The sequence below is a fragment of the Microtus pennsylvanicus genome, chromosome 3 (genome assembly GCF_037038515.1).
Source record: "Microtus pennsylvanicus isolate mMicPen1 chromosome 3, mMicPen1.hap1, whole genome shotgun sequence".
Taxonomy (NCBI): Eukaryota; Metazoa; Chordata; class Mammalia; order Rodentia; family Cricetidae; genus Microtus; species Microtus pennsylvanicus.
This window is the reverse complement of record NC_134581.1, coordinates 130951711-130972105: the sequence shown is the minus strand read 5'-3', so window position 1 is coordinate 130972105 and position 20395 is coordinate 130951711. Positions and strand designations below refer to the sequence as shown.

Genomic DNA, 20395 nt, shown 5'->3' with positions numbered 1-20395 from the left:
CTCTGAATCGGGTTTGTCAGGCTTTAAGGATTTCAGGTTTGCGTTGTTCTTCTGTGACAATAAAAAGATTAGAAAATATTAGTATTTAGTTGTGAGGAAGAATGGCAGTAACAGAAAACATACAAACTTGTGAGGGACCCTAACTTGACCATACCCAGCAAGTAGTTAAACTGCATTTAACTATGCTTGTAATATTCTACTAGGTGACTTCTGCTTGGGGAAAATCAGCAGTTGGGAACTCAGGACCGGGGGGGGGGGGGGGGGGAGGCGAGCATGTCCGGCAGTCTATTTTCTGTGCTGTTAGTTGCTCTCCTCTTTTCACAAGGTCTTTAGGGCCTCAAGACAACACTTAAAATATTCTCAGAATCCACTGATAATGCCCCCCAAAGCTCCCTGGCCTCTCTGTTATAATAAAAATATTGTAACATTTGAATGATTCTGGTGGAATGTCTATTAAAATTAATGACTAAAGGTTCTGCAAGTACTTTCCTACTGGTTATAACTATAATCTAATGCCTTCCACTCTCTGAATTCCAACACCCTCGTCTCACTGCCAGCAAAGCTGTTAATCCTGAACCCAGGTTGTCAAGGCATTTCACTTTAAATTTAGGATTTAACATGAACCAGTGATCAATGGGCTCCTATGTTAGAAAGAACACGTTTCTTTTCACGTAACTATTGGGAACTCAATGCGTTTCCTCTAGGAGGGAAGAAACCTATCACAGTTCGATCACCAGACTAGTTCAGAGATATATACCTGTTCGTGTCAAGAACAGAGAACTACAATATGCTGTACCGCTAACTATGTCAAGAACAGAGAACTACAATATGCTGTACCGCTAACTACTGCAATGTTTCTTTAAAATATTTATTCAAAAGTTCCTTGGAGATGACAGCCCACAGTGAGAAAGAATTTCTCCTACTCGGAGACACGTTAGTTATCTCAGGAGTTCCAGAACAGAGAGGGTCAGTAGAAACAAAATGGCCAACAGCTGGAGAAAGCCATCGGTCCAGTGAAACACATCCAAATTACACACACACACACACACACACACACACACACACACACGCACGCACACGCGCGCGCGCGCAAGCACAAACACTCACAATGTATTTACATATATATATATGCCAGATGTGAATTACAGTCAAGTAAATATTCACGTGCCTATCTGGTGTAAGAAAAAGATCAAAACTTTTAATTTTTTGACTTATTTTATACTTATGGGTGTTCTGCTTACATGACTGTATGTGCACCGTGTGCATGTCAGGTGCCATTGGAGGCTGGAAGAAGGTACAGATCTCATGTAATATAGATGCTAGAAATTGAACTCAGGTGCTGTATAACACCAGCCACTGTATTTACTGAGCCATCTCCCCAGCTCTCATCACCAAACTTTTCAAGTATATATACAAATACCCCTCAATTTAGTAATGGGAATTGCAGAAAAGGTAAACAAACCATCTTTTTAAAATAATTTTATGGCAAGAACAACAAGACTTCCTGGGTGTATCTCCTGAGCACATTCTTATTTATTTATTTATTTATTTACTTATTTATTTATTTTCTTACTTATTTATTCATTTATTTATTTTTTGAGTCAGGGGTTCTCTGTAGCTTAGGAGCCTGTCCTGGGACCAGCACTTGTAGATAGACCAGGCTGGCCTCGAACTCACAGAGATCCCAGAGATCCACCTGCCTCTGTCTCCTGAGTGCTGCGATTAAAGGCATGCACCACCACCGCCCAGCTCAAACTATCTTTAAAATGTGGCCATAGGGCCAGCATCACAGTTCAGTGGGCAGAAGCCCTTGTTGTTGCCTGACCTGACAACCTAAGTCTGGTCCCGAAGACCCACACAGTGGAAAGGGAAAACCGACTCCTTCGCACTGTCTTTGGGCCTGCACATACCTACCAAGGCACATGCTCACACCAACCCAACCCCACCCAGAAAAATAAGTGTAAAAGTGAACAAATAAAAATGTAATCAAGCCTGTCACCTAATGGACACTAATGGGAAGTGCAGTTTGTTACACAAAGCTGAAGACTTCCAAATATAAATAGCACAAGACTCAAAAGTTTGCTCTCCAAAAGAGGAGCTAAAATTTTCTTAAAAATAGAGTTAGCTGTGCTACATTCAACTAAGGAAGTGGTTTGTATTTTGAAACAATATTACTAAAGATTGGGTGGGGGTAGAACCTACTAAGTTCCATAAAATCTCCCTCCCTTTAATTCAACCCGTTAGGGTCTGAGCTGTCTTTTCTGCCATTTCCCTCAGCTCTGGGGATGGAGCCCGGGGCCTGATCATGGGCAGCAAGCGCTTTCTCAGTGAGAAACAGTGTGAACTCTAGCATTTACTATTTTGTTGTTGCTGCTTTTTGTCTTTTGTTTGTTTGTTTTGTCTTGCTTTGAGAATCTATTTTACAGCCCAGGCTGATATCGAACTGATCCTCAGGCTTCCCAGTGCTAGGATTCTAGGTGTGCACTCCCAGGCCCAGCTGTGTGTCTTTGATTATCCTAGACTATTTCATAGAAGCCCCAACATACAGCACTTAAGACAATCAACACATCTTCATTTGATTAATACAGAGGGATATTAACTACTGTCATCTACTGAAGTCGAGGTGGGTCAAAACAGGAAAATTAGATAAAACATACTTCCAGACTATGTTGATGATAAATTAAGGCACAGAAAAAAACAGTTTCCAAAAATTCACAAAGTGATTCTGCGGTTTTGTATTTGATTTTCCTTCTACTTCTGCTCAGTTTACAAAAGTATTTCAGCACTGATCCATGATGAGTGTGTGTGTGTGTGTGTGTGTGTGTGCGCACATGCACACGAGTGTCCAGAAAAGGGTGTCTGATACTGTTAGGCTTCAGTTTCGGGGGGTTGTGAGCACCCCATATGGGTACAGAGAACCAAACTTAAGCCTTCCGTAAGAGCAGTATGCACTCCTAACCACTGCGCCATCTCAGCAGCTCCTGTCAGAAACTCTGAGGATCCGGCTTGGCATCCGTTCTCATCTCCACACCAGTCATTCCTGCTGCTATTACTATCCCCAGACATGAAAGTCTTATTACTGATCATGTTACTGTCCGCACTGTCTTCTGACGCCATGTGTTCATCTCTCTGTTACTATTAATAGTTAAGAAATTCTCTCATCTATTCATTTTCTTTTTATGTAAGGTTAAATATGTACTATCTAATGTAGCAGCTGTTACCCTGCCAGCCTGAATTGTGGTGTGGTATATGTGTAAAATACACTCCAGATTCTAAAGATTTAAGACAACAAAGAGGCTAGAAAGTTTTCCACAGTTCCATGTTGAGCAGTAAACTGATAATGTTTGGGACATGCTGGGAGTGAAATATGATATAAAATCAACTTCAAAAATTGTGTTTTCTTTGCATATCCACCTAAATTTTTAATTAGGGATGTGTCTGAAGACCATCCTGTCTTTTTCACTGATGCAGAGATTCACCCAATTAATGTTTTGATTATCCAGTTTGGGCCAGACAGTTCTAGGCAACAGAAACACACAGCAATCAGGGTATCTTTCAGCTCCTCACCTGTGTGGTTCATCATTCAGCATCGTTCCCACCAGTGCCCAGTGTATCACCTGGGCAGGAACTGACCAAGGGGCATCTGATGGCCAGGTACATTTGTCTGTTTTGACCTGCTGTGTGTATTAGACACCACAGTTCTCCTTTCTTTATGACTGGGGACATGGTTCTAACTTCATGCTAGGTGTAGTCTTACAGTCTTACGCCTTTCACTTTCTCATCTGCCACCATGATGTCTTCTCTCTGAGGCTGCTTCTGCAGGCTGGTTTCACTGTTTGTTGTGCCCCACACCCCACTTCTGCAGTTTGGCTATAAGGGCACTTGATTGCTTCAAAAGACTAGGCCTCATGATAACCAATATTTTTCCATAGTCTCTGTTTTCTAAATATTTTGCATTATGTTCACAATTATAGATGTCATGTTATTTAGAAATGAATCGCAGAGTTCACCAAAATGTTACATGGGTAACATGATGCTAAAAGGCTATCAGCCAAAAGATAGAAATTTTAATTCCTGAAAAGGATCTTAGGACCACTGTACAGTTAACTTATTCCTCTTTATTTTGTTTCCCATGGGCATATTTTTGCCCAAGTAGAAAGCGAATAAACATTATTATTTTGAGATATGTCTCCGATGTAGCCCAGGAACTCAGTGTGTAGACCAGGCTGTCCTCTACCTCACACAGACCTGCCTGCCTCTGCCTCCCAAATTCTGGGATTAAAGGTGTACACTACCAAATGTGGCAATGAATGTCTTCATATACAGAAAGTAATTCCTACATTACTTTGCAAACTAAGCCAAAGATATGAACAGAAAGCTACTTCCCACTTGGATTCCTTTATTCTCTCAACTCCCAAAGCCAAACACAAATATTAAGATAGGGGCCACATGTAGGCTGCTCCCAGAGCAGTAACTGCGTAGTGGACGTTCACTGTCTACTTGCCCCTGCTGCTGAGGGAGGTGACTAGCGATGGGCAAAGAGAGCACAGATGAAATTGAAGCACGCAGGGCTCCTGCACTTACCATGGGCTTTGGAAGCGAAAGATGGTCGTACTTCTCTCCTACAAATAACATATATCACTTAAAAACTTTTTCTACTGATACAATTTTATTTTTCACATTTAGCTTTTCAAATAACAAATATATCACATTAGTTGTGATAATCCAGACTGTTGATTATATGTGATCCAGATTGACAGCATGCCTGGGCTTGCAAACATGAAGACTGTCAACTCCTGCATATTCAAGGCACCTACAATGCCAGAGCTCACCCCCAAGTAAAGGGAAAGGGGAAAGCAGAGGTGTCATTGGCACTGACTTCCATTTCCTGGCAGCCTCACTCACAGAGAACCTTATACCCACCTGCTGATCCCAAAACCAGAATCCTCTCATCAGGACCAGCATCTCCACATACCAAATGACATCATCTCCAGCTAACCTCATACTGTGTGCTCGCTCGGGGACGGAACAATCCCGGTGAACGGGACAGAAGAATGAACTAAAGCACACAGGTGTGGGGGCTGTGAAATGGCATGCAGCATGAAGTGGACAACAGGAAAGAGAGGACATTGCAATCTGCATTGTCCACTTCACCGGCCCTGTCTGCCATCTTTCTGGCTTGCAGATCAGTTTACAATGGACAATTTATTCTTGGTTTGGTTTGTTCATTTGTTTGTTTGGGACAGGGTTTCTCTATGTAGTTCTGGTTGTCCTGAAATTGACTCTGTAGACCAGCAACGACATGGTGGCTCACAACCATCCATAATGAGATCTGGTGCCTTCTATTGACCTGCAGACACACATGCAGGCAGAACACTATACAGATAACAAATAAATAAATCTTTTAAAAAAAATAACCCAGCCGGGCTATATAACATGATAATTTTTATACCCACGGCTTATCATTAAAAACAAAACACTAAGTTACACTAAAATAATACATAAATAAAAGCTGAAATATTTCAACAAGTGAACAGTGTCTCACCTCGTCTTCCTTCAAACACGTCATTGATCTCTCGTAGCAGCGTGGCCAAGTCGCTAATCTGAGATTCCCAAGCCTCACAGAATACATCCAGATTTTCCTTCGCGATTTTGCTGGACGGATGCAGCGTCAATGTTTCAGCAGCAGAAATGATCTAAAGGGGCACCGGAAACACGGGTGCAATCTCTAAACTCTCCGTCCTTTACTGCCGACTTGTGACATGGCTGATTCTGGTTATGAGTCCCTAATAGCATGATGTGTCATCTGCCTACCTTGAGATAGTTATTCTGCATCCAATGGACTCTTGTTTTAAACTAACACTGAGGCAAACACTGGTTTGGTTTTGTTTATATATTTTTTACTTATTAATTTTATGTGTGCATGCACATGGTGATGTGTATGTGGAGGTCAGAGGACAGTCCGCAGGGTTGGTTCTGTCTGTGTGGTCCTCAGCAGACAGGTGCCTTTAACCACTGAGCCATCTAGTTGGCCCTGATTTGTTCAATTACAATCAATGTCCTTAGGAATTATTAAACTGAATGCACTTTTGTGGCTTGTTACATCCTGATTTCTGTTGTAGAATATTATTTTAAGATGTATTATGCTTAAAAAATTGTGTTACACTCATTTATGCTGTGGAATATTTGTTTAATGATGCAAAGATAAGCTGCATTCTTTTATGTTGCATTTGTTTAACTCTGTGAAGCTGTGTTTCTTTGCCTGCCTAAAACACCCAATTGGTCTAATAAAGAGCTGAATAGCTAAGCAGAAAAGAGGGATAAGTGGGGTTGCCAGACAGAGAGAATAAATTGGAGGAGAAAACTAGGCTCAAGAAAAGGGGGAGGAGAAAGAAAAGGAGAAGAGGACACCAGGGGACAGCCACACAGCCAGTAACAGAGTAAGAAGGAAAGAAAGATATATAGAATAAAGCAAGGTAAAAAGCCCAGATTCAAAACGTAGTTAAAGAGAAACAGGATGATTTAAATTAGAAAAGCTCACTAGAAACAAGCCAAACTAAGGCTGGGCATTCATTAGTAAGAATAAAGTCTAGTGTATTTATTTGAGAACTGGGAGGTGGGCCCCAGAAGAGTAAAAACAACCAACAACAGATACCTTTCTTTGTAAGTCTGATAGGGACCTGCACAGCAAACAGCTTCATTTAAAATAGATACAATCTAGCATTTCAGTTATGTGAGCCAAGTTCCAGTTTGGCAGAGAATGTGATCCGGTGGAATGGCAGCACGTTCCGGTACATTACCGACAAACCCCAGTGTCCTGTTTCTCTCCTGCAGACCTTCCTGCTCGCCACCCCACAAGCAGTTACACAGTCAGCACACGAAGAGAAAGAGTAACCTGCCATTTCCATACCTGTTGGCCAGTCACTAGAAATGTCTCTTCAGCATGTATGCAGGTTATTTCAAGGGGTTCCGTGCCAGACACATGCCGCAGCAATCGACACGTCTGCAAGAAAGCATGTCTACAGCTCACCTTCTGCACCCTTCCTTCTGATAAAGAAAACCAAGTTTACAAACCTAAGAATGAATTTGTGCTTGACTGAAGGCCAAAGCAGGAGCAAACGGGAACACTGTACTGTTCTGCTTCCTATCTGACTGAAGCAAGGTGGTCGCGAGATGTTAGAACCACGGGGAACCTTTAAAAGGTCCAACAGAGTGCATGCATTTGCTGCATCTGCCTCCAGAATCCTGCTGTGAAATTGTCAATTATCACAAGTGACCATTCTCTCAGAGCTGATCTCATCAGGATCAAGTAGACTCACACACTTTTTTTCTTTGAGATAGCAATGGATTGAGTAGACTGGTTATAAAGAAGCAGAAAACCTCCTTTAGAGAAAATTAGTGAACATTATGAGACTTAAAAAGGAAAGTTTTAAATTTCTTCAACCAACTCATTAAAAGGTTTGTTACAGGTTTTCTAAAGTTAGTTTTTCTACAGTAAAAACATTTGGTTAATATATAGAGCAGAACCAAATGTATTAAATAAAGGAAATATAGTCACTTTGAGAATGTCCCTTAGAGGTTGCCAGGCTGCTATGTATGCAAGTAAAGGAGAGAAAGCCAGGATTAGGGACTTTCTTGACCTGTGAAGATTGTTGAGCAGGGAACATGATAATGTAAAGACTGTATTTGTATACAATGGCAGACGGATTGCACAAATACATGTATGATTAAGCACTTTTCCTTTTTTCTTTTCTTTCTTTTGTAAACTAGCAGATATATGGTAACATTTTTAATGGGTAGAAGAAGTAGATTATCAATTAAGATGAACCAGAATTATACAGCAAGTAGCAGGTGACAACACAGTGTTGGGTTGGGGCAGAGTAGGAGAGGTTCAGGGAAGGGACAGTGTCTTTCCTGTCTTCCCTTATCCACTCCCTCCCTTTTCAAACCTGCCTGCTGCCTTGGGAGGCTCCCTTGGGTTGTCCATAGCTGGATTTGGGTCACCTTGGGCCAACTGTGTGTCTAGTTCAAACTCTATCGCCTGTCAGGGAGTTCTCAGAGGAGCTTCAGGCTCTGCCTCCCCTGTTAACTCGGGCTGGCCCCACCCTCACTGTCGCAACTCACTGCACCCCATTTAGAGCTGCCCATGACTGTCTCGCAACCCTGATCCCAGACCTCTTAGTAAGCACTGGTCACAGCATCCTCACTTCACCTCTCTCTTGCTGAAAATTCACCAGATTCAGACAGAAACCACATTACTTCACTGCGCTACCCCAGAGTCTAATCCGAGAGAACAAAAAAAGATTTAAAATGTATTTTGCGGTTCCAGCATATTTTATTGTTTTATTTAGAGGCCAAACTATTGTAGAAACAGGATAGACATGTTACACTTTTCAGAGTCCAAAGAGAAGAGAGGAGAAGGCTCGGATAAGCTAGCCAAAACCCATATCTGTTAATATTTTCTCATAATTTTCCTATTGTATTGAGAACTAACTACAGCTTTTTTTAAAAGCGAGTCTGTACTCACCTCAACAAGCTGTTCTTTCTGCTCAGAGAGTTTACAGGCATATTCAGCCAACGCTTCCAGATTGCCTTCTACTCCAGTGAGTTTTAATGCTTTTAAAACCCCATGATCTGCATGAAATTTTAACAGGTCGGCAGCCAGCTGCATTGCCGTATGATGAAGCTGCAGGTGAGGGTGAAAGACAATCAGGGCAGGGAAATAGACAAGAAGGTTTGTGACCAAGCACCTGAGAAGAGCTTGAATAACTACAGAAGAGAAACCCATAGCATTCCAACTGATCTGTTTGCAGAGAAATATCCTGTGGTCACAGAAGCTGGAGTACTGGGAAGCATCTTAGTCCTCACACCAGCAAGATGACATTAGTTCGCCCGAGTCACTGGTGCCAGCAGTACTGCTGTGTGGGGAAGATGCCCTGGCCACTCGGTGGAGAAGCCTGGGCACTTCTTCATTCTCCTAGCAGCGAGGTCTCTCTCACACAGCCTCTCTCCTATTGAAATGCTTTGACTAGCGACAGAGACGGTGAGAGGTGGAACACTATTCCGAGTTTACTGTCCTAGGGCTGGAGAGATGGCTCGGCAGCTAAAAGCACTGTCTGTTCTCCCAGAGGATCTGGGTTCAATTCTCAGGAGCCACAGGGCAACACACCCAGGAGATCTGACACCCTCTTCTTACTTTTGCAAGCACATGTACACACTGGTGCCTAAACACCCTCAGACATAGTTAAAAATTTTTCAATGTTCAAAAAAAAAAACCTAGTGTACAGATGACTAAAGGAAGATCTAATAGTGGTCTATAGTCATTACATACTTTTTAGGGGGGCTAGTAGTACAGTTCAATCAAGACCTGAATTTAATTCCCAGTATAGAATAAAGAAAAAAATACTTGGGGTGAAAAGCTTAGTGGCAGAGCAGCTCCCTAATGTGCCCAAGGCCCTCAGTCCAATTTCTAACATTAAAAAATTATTTCAGTAGATTTCTGAAAAAGCACCCTGTGAGAGCTAGCCAACTCAGTACTAGATAAAATCTTATTAAACACCTGTCATAACTGGATCCCTGACAAGCAGGACCCAGTGACTGCCCTCACGGGGGAACATTCTGTGTGTAACTGTTCCCCAGAACTCTACTCTCCAAGCTCTGGGTTCGGGCAGGAACAACACATAATGGACAACACAGTCCTCAAGTTGTATTTGATGCAGGGGGACTTCATTTTTATCTCTGGACAGATGAACTCCAAAATACTAAAATCCTGTGTGTGTGTGTGTGTGTGTGTGTGTGTGTGTGTGTGTGTGTGAATTATATGGCAGATGTAGGTGGTTTGGGATTTGTCAAAAAATATAAGCTTTAATAAAAGCATTATTTTAAGAAAAATTTGACTTTGAATTAATCCTGTTAGAAGCAATTTCCTTTTGCATGGAAGTAACTGGATGTCAATTCAAATGAGAGGACTTTGGATAAAATAAGCAGGGGAGCTGTCTTCATTTATCAACCAGTAGTAATAATAATCAGAATAATCACAGCCAGAGAGACATTAAAATTTACTTTTCTATATAAACAAAATGTCTTAGAAGAATTTAAAAGGACCTTGTTTAACCATCAAGGCCTTAGAGAATATCTAACACCATGCCAATGTCCACAGTGGCTGAGTGATGACTTGCCAAGGTCTTCTAGCTCTTAGAAACATCCTGAGGACAAGTCACTGACAACAAAAGAGAAAGAAGTCAGGACAAATACTCTGTCCCTGTCTGTAATGTCCAAGGGCAGCTTTCCACGAGTCGGGTCTCTATCCTTACAAGAACTCAAGGTCGATGTGGCAAGTCATCCCATTGCCAAAGGAGCTTATCCTGAACTCACAGTTCAGTGTTTCAGCATTTAATTAAATCTTAATATGATGAAATCAAACAGTTGGTGAAATCACATCCTTCTAGATTCAATAAGAAGTTTAAAGGAAATCTCAATAGAGCTGTCAGTCTGGTTAAGGTGTGAAGAAAATCACCTATAGACAGCACAGAAACAAATGCCCAGCACCCAACTTCACTCTGCACAGACTTGGACCAGCTTCAAAAGCACAAAAGAATAAACAAAGAAGAGATAAGGGCAAGGGGAGGTTTGGGGAGGAGCGTCTGGAGGGAACAATTTGGGAGTTGCAGTATTGTAGTGTGGGAACACAGATCTTCTGAAAACCTCCAAAAAGCATTCATAAGAAAGAATGAATGTCAGTGTACTCTATCACAGTATGAAGCCACCGTGTGATGGCCTCTGTCACTGGGCTATAGCTCAGGGGTAGAGCGCTTCCCTAACATGCATAATGCTCAATTCCCAGAGTTGCAAAAACAAACAACAAAAACTGGTTCCAAACTACTGCACAGAAGAAGGGCACACGTCACAGAAAGCTTCCCACCCTCAACTTCCTGTCTTCTCTACCTGTGCCACAGCCTGGCAGAACCAGTACCAGCAGCCACAGCACTGACAAAGGGAAGAGATTCTGTGGTCCACGGGAGTTCTAGCAGGGGTGGGGTGCTGTGGAATTGTGAGGAAGTCCTACAGGCATATGAGATGCCGACGCTGGAGGGAACGCTCGGACTCTTGCACTGAAAACAAGCCAGGGCTTGAACATCTCACAAAGGGCCGGACAGCAAGTATTTTGGCTTTGCAGGCACAGGGGCTGCATGCAGCGATGCAGCTGTGTGTTACAGAGAGAGAACAGTAGATGCAATGCACACATGTGCAGCGTGTCCACAGACAGCGGGGACAACACCAGAAGGCCGAGTGGCAGCATGAGCAAAGCTGGCTGAACCGTGACCACAGGACTGGCCGTTCCGAGTGCCCAAGTCAGACACAGGTGAGCACATTTTCGTTCTGAAACACGGAAATCTCCCCAACTCAAGAACATCTGAAAACTCAGTGAGGCATAATTTACACACAAAGTGCTCCCAGTTTAAAAGTACAGTTTGGTGAGTTTTGCAGACACATTAGTCCCAGAACTCCCACCACACTGAATATTCCAACTATCCCCACGGCTCCACAAAGAACACCTTTGCCGTTTTGCAGTAAATATCTCAAATTTTCTGATCCCAAGAAGCCACTGATCTATTCCTGTCATTAAGATTCAGTTCTTCCTCATCTAGAACTTTTCTAGACAGAAGCAGAAGCTTGTTCAGTCTTGTGTGCCTGGTTCCTGCACTGTTTTGCGGTGCGGTCTGTGATTCATCTTATTTATTGCTGTGTTGCTAGGAAGAATTTGGCAGAGCTACCATCAATTTGCCTACCAATAACCCTTGTGGCTGGACATCCACAAGGATCACAAGAAATGGTCCCCAGCCACTGTGAGAAAGGCGGCTGTGCCCGTTCATGTGTGAGCTTTGAGAATGACAGTGTTAATAAGTGGTGACTTCACACTCACGACCAGAAAGTCAAGCACTGTGCTGCCACAGGAACACACTAATGCGCATGCGCTTCACATCTATCCTACAGCATGAGGCTGCGGCTCAAACTCCTTACCTCCTTCCTCAGCTCGTTGAGACTATGGCTGACCCTCAGAATGGTGAGCTCCAGCTCCTCGGCCGCACTCTTGGTCTTTGTGCTTTGCTGAAATGTGAGAAGTATGCATGTCACATGACTCTGGTACTCCAGTTCAGCCATCACTATGAACTATGGTACATTTTAATACACTATAACAAAAGTATTCTTGTTTGTTTCTGTGGTGTTATGACTCAAATTCTTGAGGCCAAGTGCTCTGGCCCTGAGGTATACTCCCAGACCTGGTAGAAGTATTTCTTTAATTTACACGTTGACAATCACAGTAGGACATAGAAATCTGTGATTTTTCTCCACTCTTTACATACAAATCAATGCAGCTATCAGGGAGTCAACTGCCACTGCTTTCTTCTAAATCTCACAGCCTTTTCCTCTTTACTGACACAACTTGAACTCCTTATTTCCAGACCTGTTCTACCCTCTACCCACCTCCATTTGCTGTGACCTATATTAAACACTTTATGACCTAGCCTAGATTTAGGCAATGAATAAAAGGTGCCAGAACATGCCTTGGCTCTGTCCTTTCCACCCCTGCTTCTGCAAGTCACTGCTGAGACTTGGGACAAACTTCCTGTGTTGTTCCATGCTGCTCGAACAGCCTCCCGTGTTGAAAGCATGCCAGCCACTCAGGCCTGGACTGATGGGGTCTGGTAGTCTGTGTGAGAGTGACAGATACCTCTACCTGCCAACTAGGTCCATCCTGACCTCCACTGCATCTAGACCCCGACGAGCATTTTAAAATAGTCTGCGAATCACACTGCACATCTGAATGGCACCAGCAGCAGATTCACATTCCAGGGACCTCTACTACGCTCATTTCTCTGCTTGCCACACTAAGGAGCATTTGAGGAGTTTTCTAGAAATGAATTTGGCAGAAGAGTGGAGAGAACAGGGCAACTATAGATGGTGATGGTGGCACAGAATCCAGCCTGGCCAAGAGGAGAGTCAGCAGCCTGAACACGGCAGGTGCTGTGAGCCATATGGAAAGCATACTTTTGCCCACTGGGATAGAGAAAAGGGATACGACACACTTGTCCTGCATTAAGCAAACTCACAGTCCTGTTGTATGTGTTACTTTCCACACCTCTCTAACGTTAAGCGAAAAGCTATTGCCTAAGATTTGCTCTAATGAACAGGGAGGGTTCTTACAGCTTGCATCCACACCAAAACCAACTGCTGCATCTCTGCTCTTGCCTGAGCAGACAGCTCCAAGATGCGTTCCCTGTGCTCATGGCTGGTGTAGGCAGAATCGGTGAAGTCCTCCACACGCTCCAAGATGACTTCCAATGCAGTACAAAGGTTCTCCTTGGACTCAAAGTAAAGATTCTCCCGAAGAGCTTCAATATTCAACTGAGTGCAAAAGGGACAGAAAATCCATCTAAGTATCCCCGAAATGGGCTACAGGTTCTAACAGAGTCCTGGAGATGCACTGGGAAGTCCTCCTCATGCAATGGAGAACAATTCTCTCCACTGCTTTTTCACTCCCTGTTCAGACCTCGATCGTCACACAAGGCCAAGGTGCAGTGAGACAGAACGACACTGTGCCCATCTCGGCTCTGCTTATTACGGGTGTGTAACCCTTAGCATATTAGTAACCTTCTCATCAGTAAATGGCGCTGCATTAGACAATGCTATAGAGTTCTCTGCCTGGGTCAAAACTCAGCTCTGGTCCTGAGGCAGCAAGTCCATCCCATCTCTGTTGCTCAGTCTTCCTGGCAGTACCCAGAAGAGAATGGACCCCAGGAGTCCACACATTTAAAGCAGTTGGGCTGAACGGGCAGAGTGAGGGCTCCAAATGGTAGAAGGGTTTCTTTAAGAGCTGTAATTGCTGTATTGCTATTGTTATTGATACAGTCTCGATGTGTGCACCCTATTACACAAGGATGAGCAGGGATCCCAGCAGAGACTGTATGCTACTGTGATCATCTGCAGAAGGCTCTACATGGAGAAGTCTAAACCAACAGCTCAACAGGGCTGCTGCTGCTGTAAACAAGGGCCTGTGTTGTCTGTCAACATAATCCTGAACCCATATCACTCACTGTTAGATTTCCACAGAATGGCATTACAGTAACAAAATATATTTGATTTTTTAAAAATGTGTATGAGTGATTTTGCCTGTGCGTACATATGTACCCCGTGTGCATGCCTGGTGCCCCGGGAGGCCAGATTGGGGCATCAGATCCCCTGGCACTGGAGTTACACACAGCTGCGAGCTGTCATGCAGGCGCCAGCAAATGAACTCGTCCTCCGCAAGAGCAGCCCGCGCTGTCAACCGCTGAGCCGGCTCGCCAGCTCCTGAGATATATTGCTTCCTGTGAAGAACCACTCTAGTTTTTAAATTATGTGGATGGTGCTCTTGTGTGAGGAGGGACACACATGAGTATGGGCACCCAGGGAGGTTAACGCAGTGGATCGGATTCCCTGGAGCTAGTCAGGTGCAGCCATGAGCCACCCAGCACGGGTGCTGGGAACCTCACTGGTGCTCTACGAAAGCAGCAAGCACTCTCAAGCAAGGAGCCATCTCTCAAGCCCCAGAAGAACCATCTGAATCATCACACCAAATATGAACCCTATACATAATGAAGCTCTCTCAAAGGAAAAAGGAAAAGGAGCAAAACCGACTCTTAACTTTTACCTTCAGTTCTTTAATTCCAGTAAAAAGGCTGGCAGATGAGCTGTCAGTCTCTCCGTTTGGTCTGCACTCGGTCACGATCTCGATGACCTTATCCAGCGCCGCTCTCATCCGGCCAAACACTCCTTCTTTGTTTCTATGGGCCGAGTCGCAGCTGGGATGCCTGAGACAGGTCTTCAGAACAGTTGAGGGATTTAGGTTAATAATAGCTCGCATCGTAGCACATGAAAATCTTACAGAGAACATGCCATGCTAATAAAAATGGTTCTTTACCCAAATCTCCTGGCTCCCCGGCTCCCCCAGCTGCCTCTCCTCACTAGTGTGGAAGCAGGATGAGTAAAAAGCGACAGCAAGGTTAAGTGAACGACCAGAGAGGAAAAAAAGCTGCATCTTCAAACATCAACAGTAAATTCATCTTGACTTCAATGATGGGAAGACCCGACATCTTTATCACGACTAAAACTGTTTTATAAAGCGCTGCCTCACATGAAGGAACGAGAAAGGAATGGGGAACACTGAAAGAGATGACAGATGACTGTGGCCGCATCTTTCACTTCTAAAACATGATGGAAATCAATCAAGGTCTACTCCATGTTCTCTGCTTTTGTGGTTTGGCTAATCCTAGCGCATCAGTAAATGCTCGCAAAAGAAAGGGCAATTCTCTACCAACTCCCATGGAGATGTTTACCAACTCATCCCTGAACTGTACCAATTGCTGCTTGAGAACACACGCTCCTGGCCCATCATTTTACAAAAGCAGAAATAGAAAGGAGAAGCCATGAATTCATGGAAGAAACCAATGGAGGTTTCACCCCACATACTCCACTAGTTCTGCGTAACCAATCCTGACTTGGCAGCTTTTACTACGGGTATGGCCTAGCTCTGTCCATAGTACTTGATCCCCTGACTTCTGCTCAGCTGTTGAATCAAAGTGGGCTCAGATCCAGGAGCTGGGGAAGGAAGGTTAGCATTCATGATAAACAGATTTGACTTGGTTACAGTTTTCATCCCTTCAAAAATGCCAAGTAGGGGAGGCTGGGGGTGAGGCTCAGTGGTGGAGTACATGCTTAGCAAGCACGAGGGACTGAGTTCAGTCCTCTGCATAAGAACTGAATAAATGAAATAAAAATGTAAATTTCCGCATTTAATGTATTTTCTCAGGTTTTTCTCATCATTGACTAACATGAGTACCACAGAGGTGCTTACCTTTGAAGCCGTGAGGAGCATCATGGTGCCCTTTTCAAGAACAGCCCTCGCCACTGCCATTCTGGCCTTTTTCTTTTCATCTTTCAAATCCTAAAGAGGAAATCAAATCACTGGGTAGTCTAAGATCATATCAGCAACCTGATCTTTTGAAAAGTCATTCACTCAACAACAACAGTGTCCAAAAGGCCTGTCACACTGTTCCATACAGATAAAAGAGGAGACAAGAATGTTTGCTAAACCATCACTGCTTTTGTGGAAACAGTCACACCCTTCAGTCACGGTTTCACTCTCAGAGGTCACTTACCTGCAGTCCACATGTCTGTGATACCGTCTGCCTTCTCCCACACCCTCTAAAACACAAGTTCCATGGGGCAGGCTTCCTTACTGTTATGCACCCCGTGCCTAGAATACTCCAGTTCCCAGGAAGTAATGAGAATCTGCTGAGCAGGAAGAAAGTAGCTAGCTGACGGCTATTGTCAGCATATTCTGACCAAATTAAGAAAGAAAGGGCTTAAACTCTGGAAACAAATACTAAGAAAGTGAACCAGGCATAGCACTTACCAAAGCCCCAGTGGGGAGAATGCCTCCCACCCTCTATCTGAAGATGAGTCAAATGTAACAGATACTCCTGCCAGGTGACGTGGTGCATGCCTTAAATCCCAGCACTAAGGAAGCAAAGGCAGGAGGATCTCTATGAATGTGAGATAGCCTGGTCTACACAGTGGGTTCCAGGCCAGCCAGGGCTATTCATCAGCTGAAGTGCACAGTTTAAATGAGTTAATCACAGTCTTACTGTACTCTCTACACCAATATTCTAGAGACCATTTTAATTTTTTTCTTAAATTTTTGAGACAGGGTCTTGCCATGTAGCACAGGCTCCCCTGGAAGTCACTAAACAGCCTAGGTTGGTCTCAGACTAATGGTGACCCTCCTGCCTTAGAATCCCAAGTACTGAGATTATAGAACTATGCCACTATTCTGGTTCCATGCCAAATTTCTAACGACAAATCAAAATAACAGTGGAAGTTTCCCAACTATGAGGCCAGCAGGAAACACAACTGAAAGCTTCACAGGCTTTGGAATCTGAGTCACATCACACTCGCCCAAGTGATCCAGACAATGTCAGATGATCAGCTGTTATAAAAACACTCGGGCTAATAATCTTCACAGGGGAAGAGTGTGGGGAGGGCAGAAGGAAAGGAAGATGAGAGAAAAAGAAATGAAACAAAAGTTTAAAGACCAGCGGTGGCAGAGCAGAAAAGAAGACAAGGTGTTACAAAATTCACATTACATTTATGTGTTGACTTTGTTTTCAAGTGCACATAAATGAGCATGCCTGTGTGTCTGCGTGCCTCCTGTGCATCTGTGTGTGTGCTCACACGCATGCATGGCTTGCGAATGTCATAGCACGCGTGTGGAGGTCAGAGGACAACTTGCAGGAGTCAGTTATTTCCTTCCACCATGTGGATCCTGGGGACTGAACTCAGGCAAGCGCCTTTACCCACCCAGCCATCTTGCCAGCCCCCTCTGCATTCAGTTTTTTTTTTTCCAGCAACAAATACTGCTCTCTAGCCTGCCATTGTCCAGGCCAATGTCCACCTCCCAGCTGCAGCTGCAACCAGGAAAGCTCACATCTAAAACTGAAGGAAGGGCCTGAGGGAAGAGGCCCAGATCTCAGTACCACAGGTCAGGTCTGCTGACAAAATGGATTCATAAGCAAACATCCCAACCAGAAAGAGCCTGTCCTGACATACCGTGATCTTCTACCCCTCAAACTTAGAAACGCTGGTCTGAGTTGGGGATCAGGTCCCAAAGAAGACTCCAAGCTGCAGCTGAAGGATGACAGGCTTTGGGAACAGATATAACAAATGCCATCCATTTGCAGAGTGACCTTAGAAAACTCCCTCCGTCTCGGCTTTGGCTCCCTTATATAAAACACTAATAACAACGCCCAGTTTGTGGATGCTCTGAACAGAAATGCAGTCTTGTGTATCAAACACCTGCCATAATATAGCCAGTGCAGATAGAACAAGGCATGTGTTCTCAACAGCAATCTAGAATAGCAAGGAAACAAATATGCAGAGAATATTCTACAATTACACAGACCAATTCAATCTGTCTGCCTGAGTGCTGGCAGAAGAGTCAAATGGAACCCTTCATGGAAGGGAAAGCTGGACATTCCACACTGCCAGACTGTTCCCAACGCAGGCATATGTATGGCCAGATATGTAAAGAAAAAGACACATCAACCTACCACATACCCTGGATTACTTAGAGAGGGTTTTAAGACTAAGATCTTAGATTTACTGAATAAAGAAGTCAATTCAAGGGATTAAAAAGATTACATTTCTATCCAAAGTAAAAAGTACGCATTTATCTGAAGACTTCAGTGTGCTAAGTACATACATTTTGTCTGTCTCCGGTCAGATGTGCAAACTCCACCATCTCATTTCCAAACTGGCTGAAGATCTGGACAAACTCCTGAAAGCTGCTCACTTTCTCTAGTCTCTCCATGGTGGCAAGGACCTGCAAGACAGAAACACGATCAGACCGAGACTTCCAGAGCTGAACGGAGCAAAGGGAAACAAGGGAGGCCCTAAATTCTGTGGGAGAGTTGAGAAAAAAGAAACACACACACACACACACACACACACGTATGCATGTACACACACATGCATGCACACACACATAGACATATGGGCACATATGTGTGCACGCGCACACACAAACACACACACTCACACACACACATACACCAGGGAAGGGCCTCTAAGACATAAAAGCTGGTTCAATGGTTAGAACCACTTAGGGAATTGACTTGGTTTTAGGATAAGAAGATGTGGATTTATCTATGTTATTGACTTCAAAGGAAGAAAATATCGCATCTGCAGGTGAAAAGCAAAGGGCAGGCCCGGCACAGAACCAGCAAAACCTCTCGGTTTAGGGTCTGCACTGGGGCAAGAAATTCTGAAAAGACAAAGCATTGAACCAGGATTAGTGGAACCCCAGTTCTGGAAGAAAATGGAAGGGAGGTAATCTACAGAGTGGAGGGTTAGCAATTCACAGTTGAAAACCAGTTTAGATTAGTCAGGAGCTGTTGTGTTGTGTAGAACAGATCAGCTGCCAAGAGGCTTCGGGCAGTGTGGGGGAGGGGAGAATATGATCTGTGCGTAGAACAACCAGCAGAAAATAAACGCTGTTCCCCTGACATGAGAGAAACAGTAAACAAATGGAAACAGATTTTCTGTAATTTTTTTTTCTAAAATAACTACTGAATTTCGGCCAGAGCAAGATAGGTTAGAAAAACACAGATATCCTGCTCTTGTTCATTTTTAATGAGGCTACGGAGGACATTTGGCCTGCTAACCTGCCCAGGCGGCTCAGGAAACACACGCAGCTCCATAGATAAGGAAGACAACATACTGAGCACAGCCTGCATCTCAGAAAGACAGGAAAGTCGTCCCTTTGTCCACCACTTTCTCTGATTTCTTTTTCTCCGTAACCCTTCACTTTTTAGTTTGCCCAACATATCTGGGGGTTGAGGTGGGGCCAGCAGGGCTACCCTCAGATCCTACAGAGAGGATGCACCTCCTCCCTGGCCTATTTGATTATCCTCCACCTCATCTAGGGGAGTACCAACAGAAAGCATGGCGCTTGGTTCCCAGTGCTCAGGGGCAGGGCTACTGTCTATAGAACAGCAAGCGTTTAAGTCCATTCTTTAGAAATATTTAAGGGCTCTACATATAGAAACTTTATATCTGTGGATAATTATAGTTTCAGATTATTTTATTTTATTTAGACAGGATCTCTTTGTAGCCCAGGCAGGTCTCAAACTTATAGGTAGCTGAGGTTGGCCTTGACCTCCTGATATTCCTGCCTCAGTTTCTTCCCCAATGTAGTGATTACAGGTGTGTATCACCACACCCCATTTTATTATATGGTGCTCAGGATTGGAACAAGGGCTTAGTGCACTCTAAGCAAGCATTCTACCAACTGGGCAACCGCCAGTGATTTACATTTGTTTACCTTATGTTACTCTCTGATTAAACAAAAGGACTGAAGTATTCGGGATATTTGTTAACTAGGTCTCTACTGCACAGACAACATCAGCTTAGCTTTCCTTCCCAAACTGCACATATTTAAGGCTTCTGGAAGTAAAACCACAACAAGATTTTTGTTGTGTTGTTGATGTTAAATATGAAACATTGTTTACATTTAAAAGTTTAGGCCTGAGGCTGGAGAGATGGCTCAGGACTGACTATTCTTCCAGAGAATTCAGGTTCAGTTCCCGGCAACCACATGACAGCTCACAACCACCTGCAAGTCCAGTTTCAGAGGATCTGAAGCCCTCTTCTGGCCTTTGTGAGCACCAGGCATGCACATGGTACACAGACTTAGACACAGGCAAACAATCATATAAATAAAACACTAATTTTTAAAATAGAAATAAATAAATGTTTAAGCTCAGTAAATTAGAAATAGTAGGTGTAGGAAACACAC

The 20395-nt window shown here is 43.8% G+C and overlaps 1 protein-coding gene across 1 annotated transcript in view; it reads right to left on the bottom strand.

Annotated features, from left to right (window-relative positions):
* The window catches only part of Ctnnal1 (catenin alpha like 1), a 47639-nt gene that overhangs the window by 6686 nt on the left and 20558 nt on the right, over positions 1–20395 (bottom strand). Inside the window, exons 4-13 of the mRNA XM_075967186.1 lie at positions 18302–18421; positions 15896–15985; positions 14693–14863; positions 13207–13407; positions 12022–12108; positions 8528–8686; positions 6911–7003; positions 5546–5696; positions 4585–4622; positions 1–51 (exon numbers count right to left, since the gene is read on the bottom strand). Of these exons, the coding sequence (XP_075823301.1) occupies positions 1–51; positions 4585–4622; positions 5546–5696; positions 6911–7003; positions 8528–8686; positions 12022–12108; positions 13207–13407; positions 14693–14863; positions 15896–15985; positions 18302–18421 (1161 nt within the window). The remainder of the gene's footprint in view (positions 52–4584; positions 4623–5545; positions 5697–6910; positions 7004–8527; positions 8687–12021; positions 12109–13206; positions 13408–14692; positions 14864–15895; positions 15986–18301; positions 18422–20395) is intronic.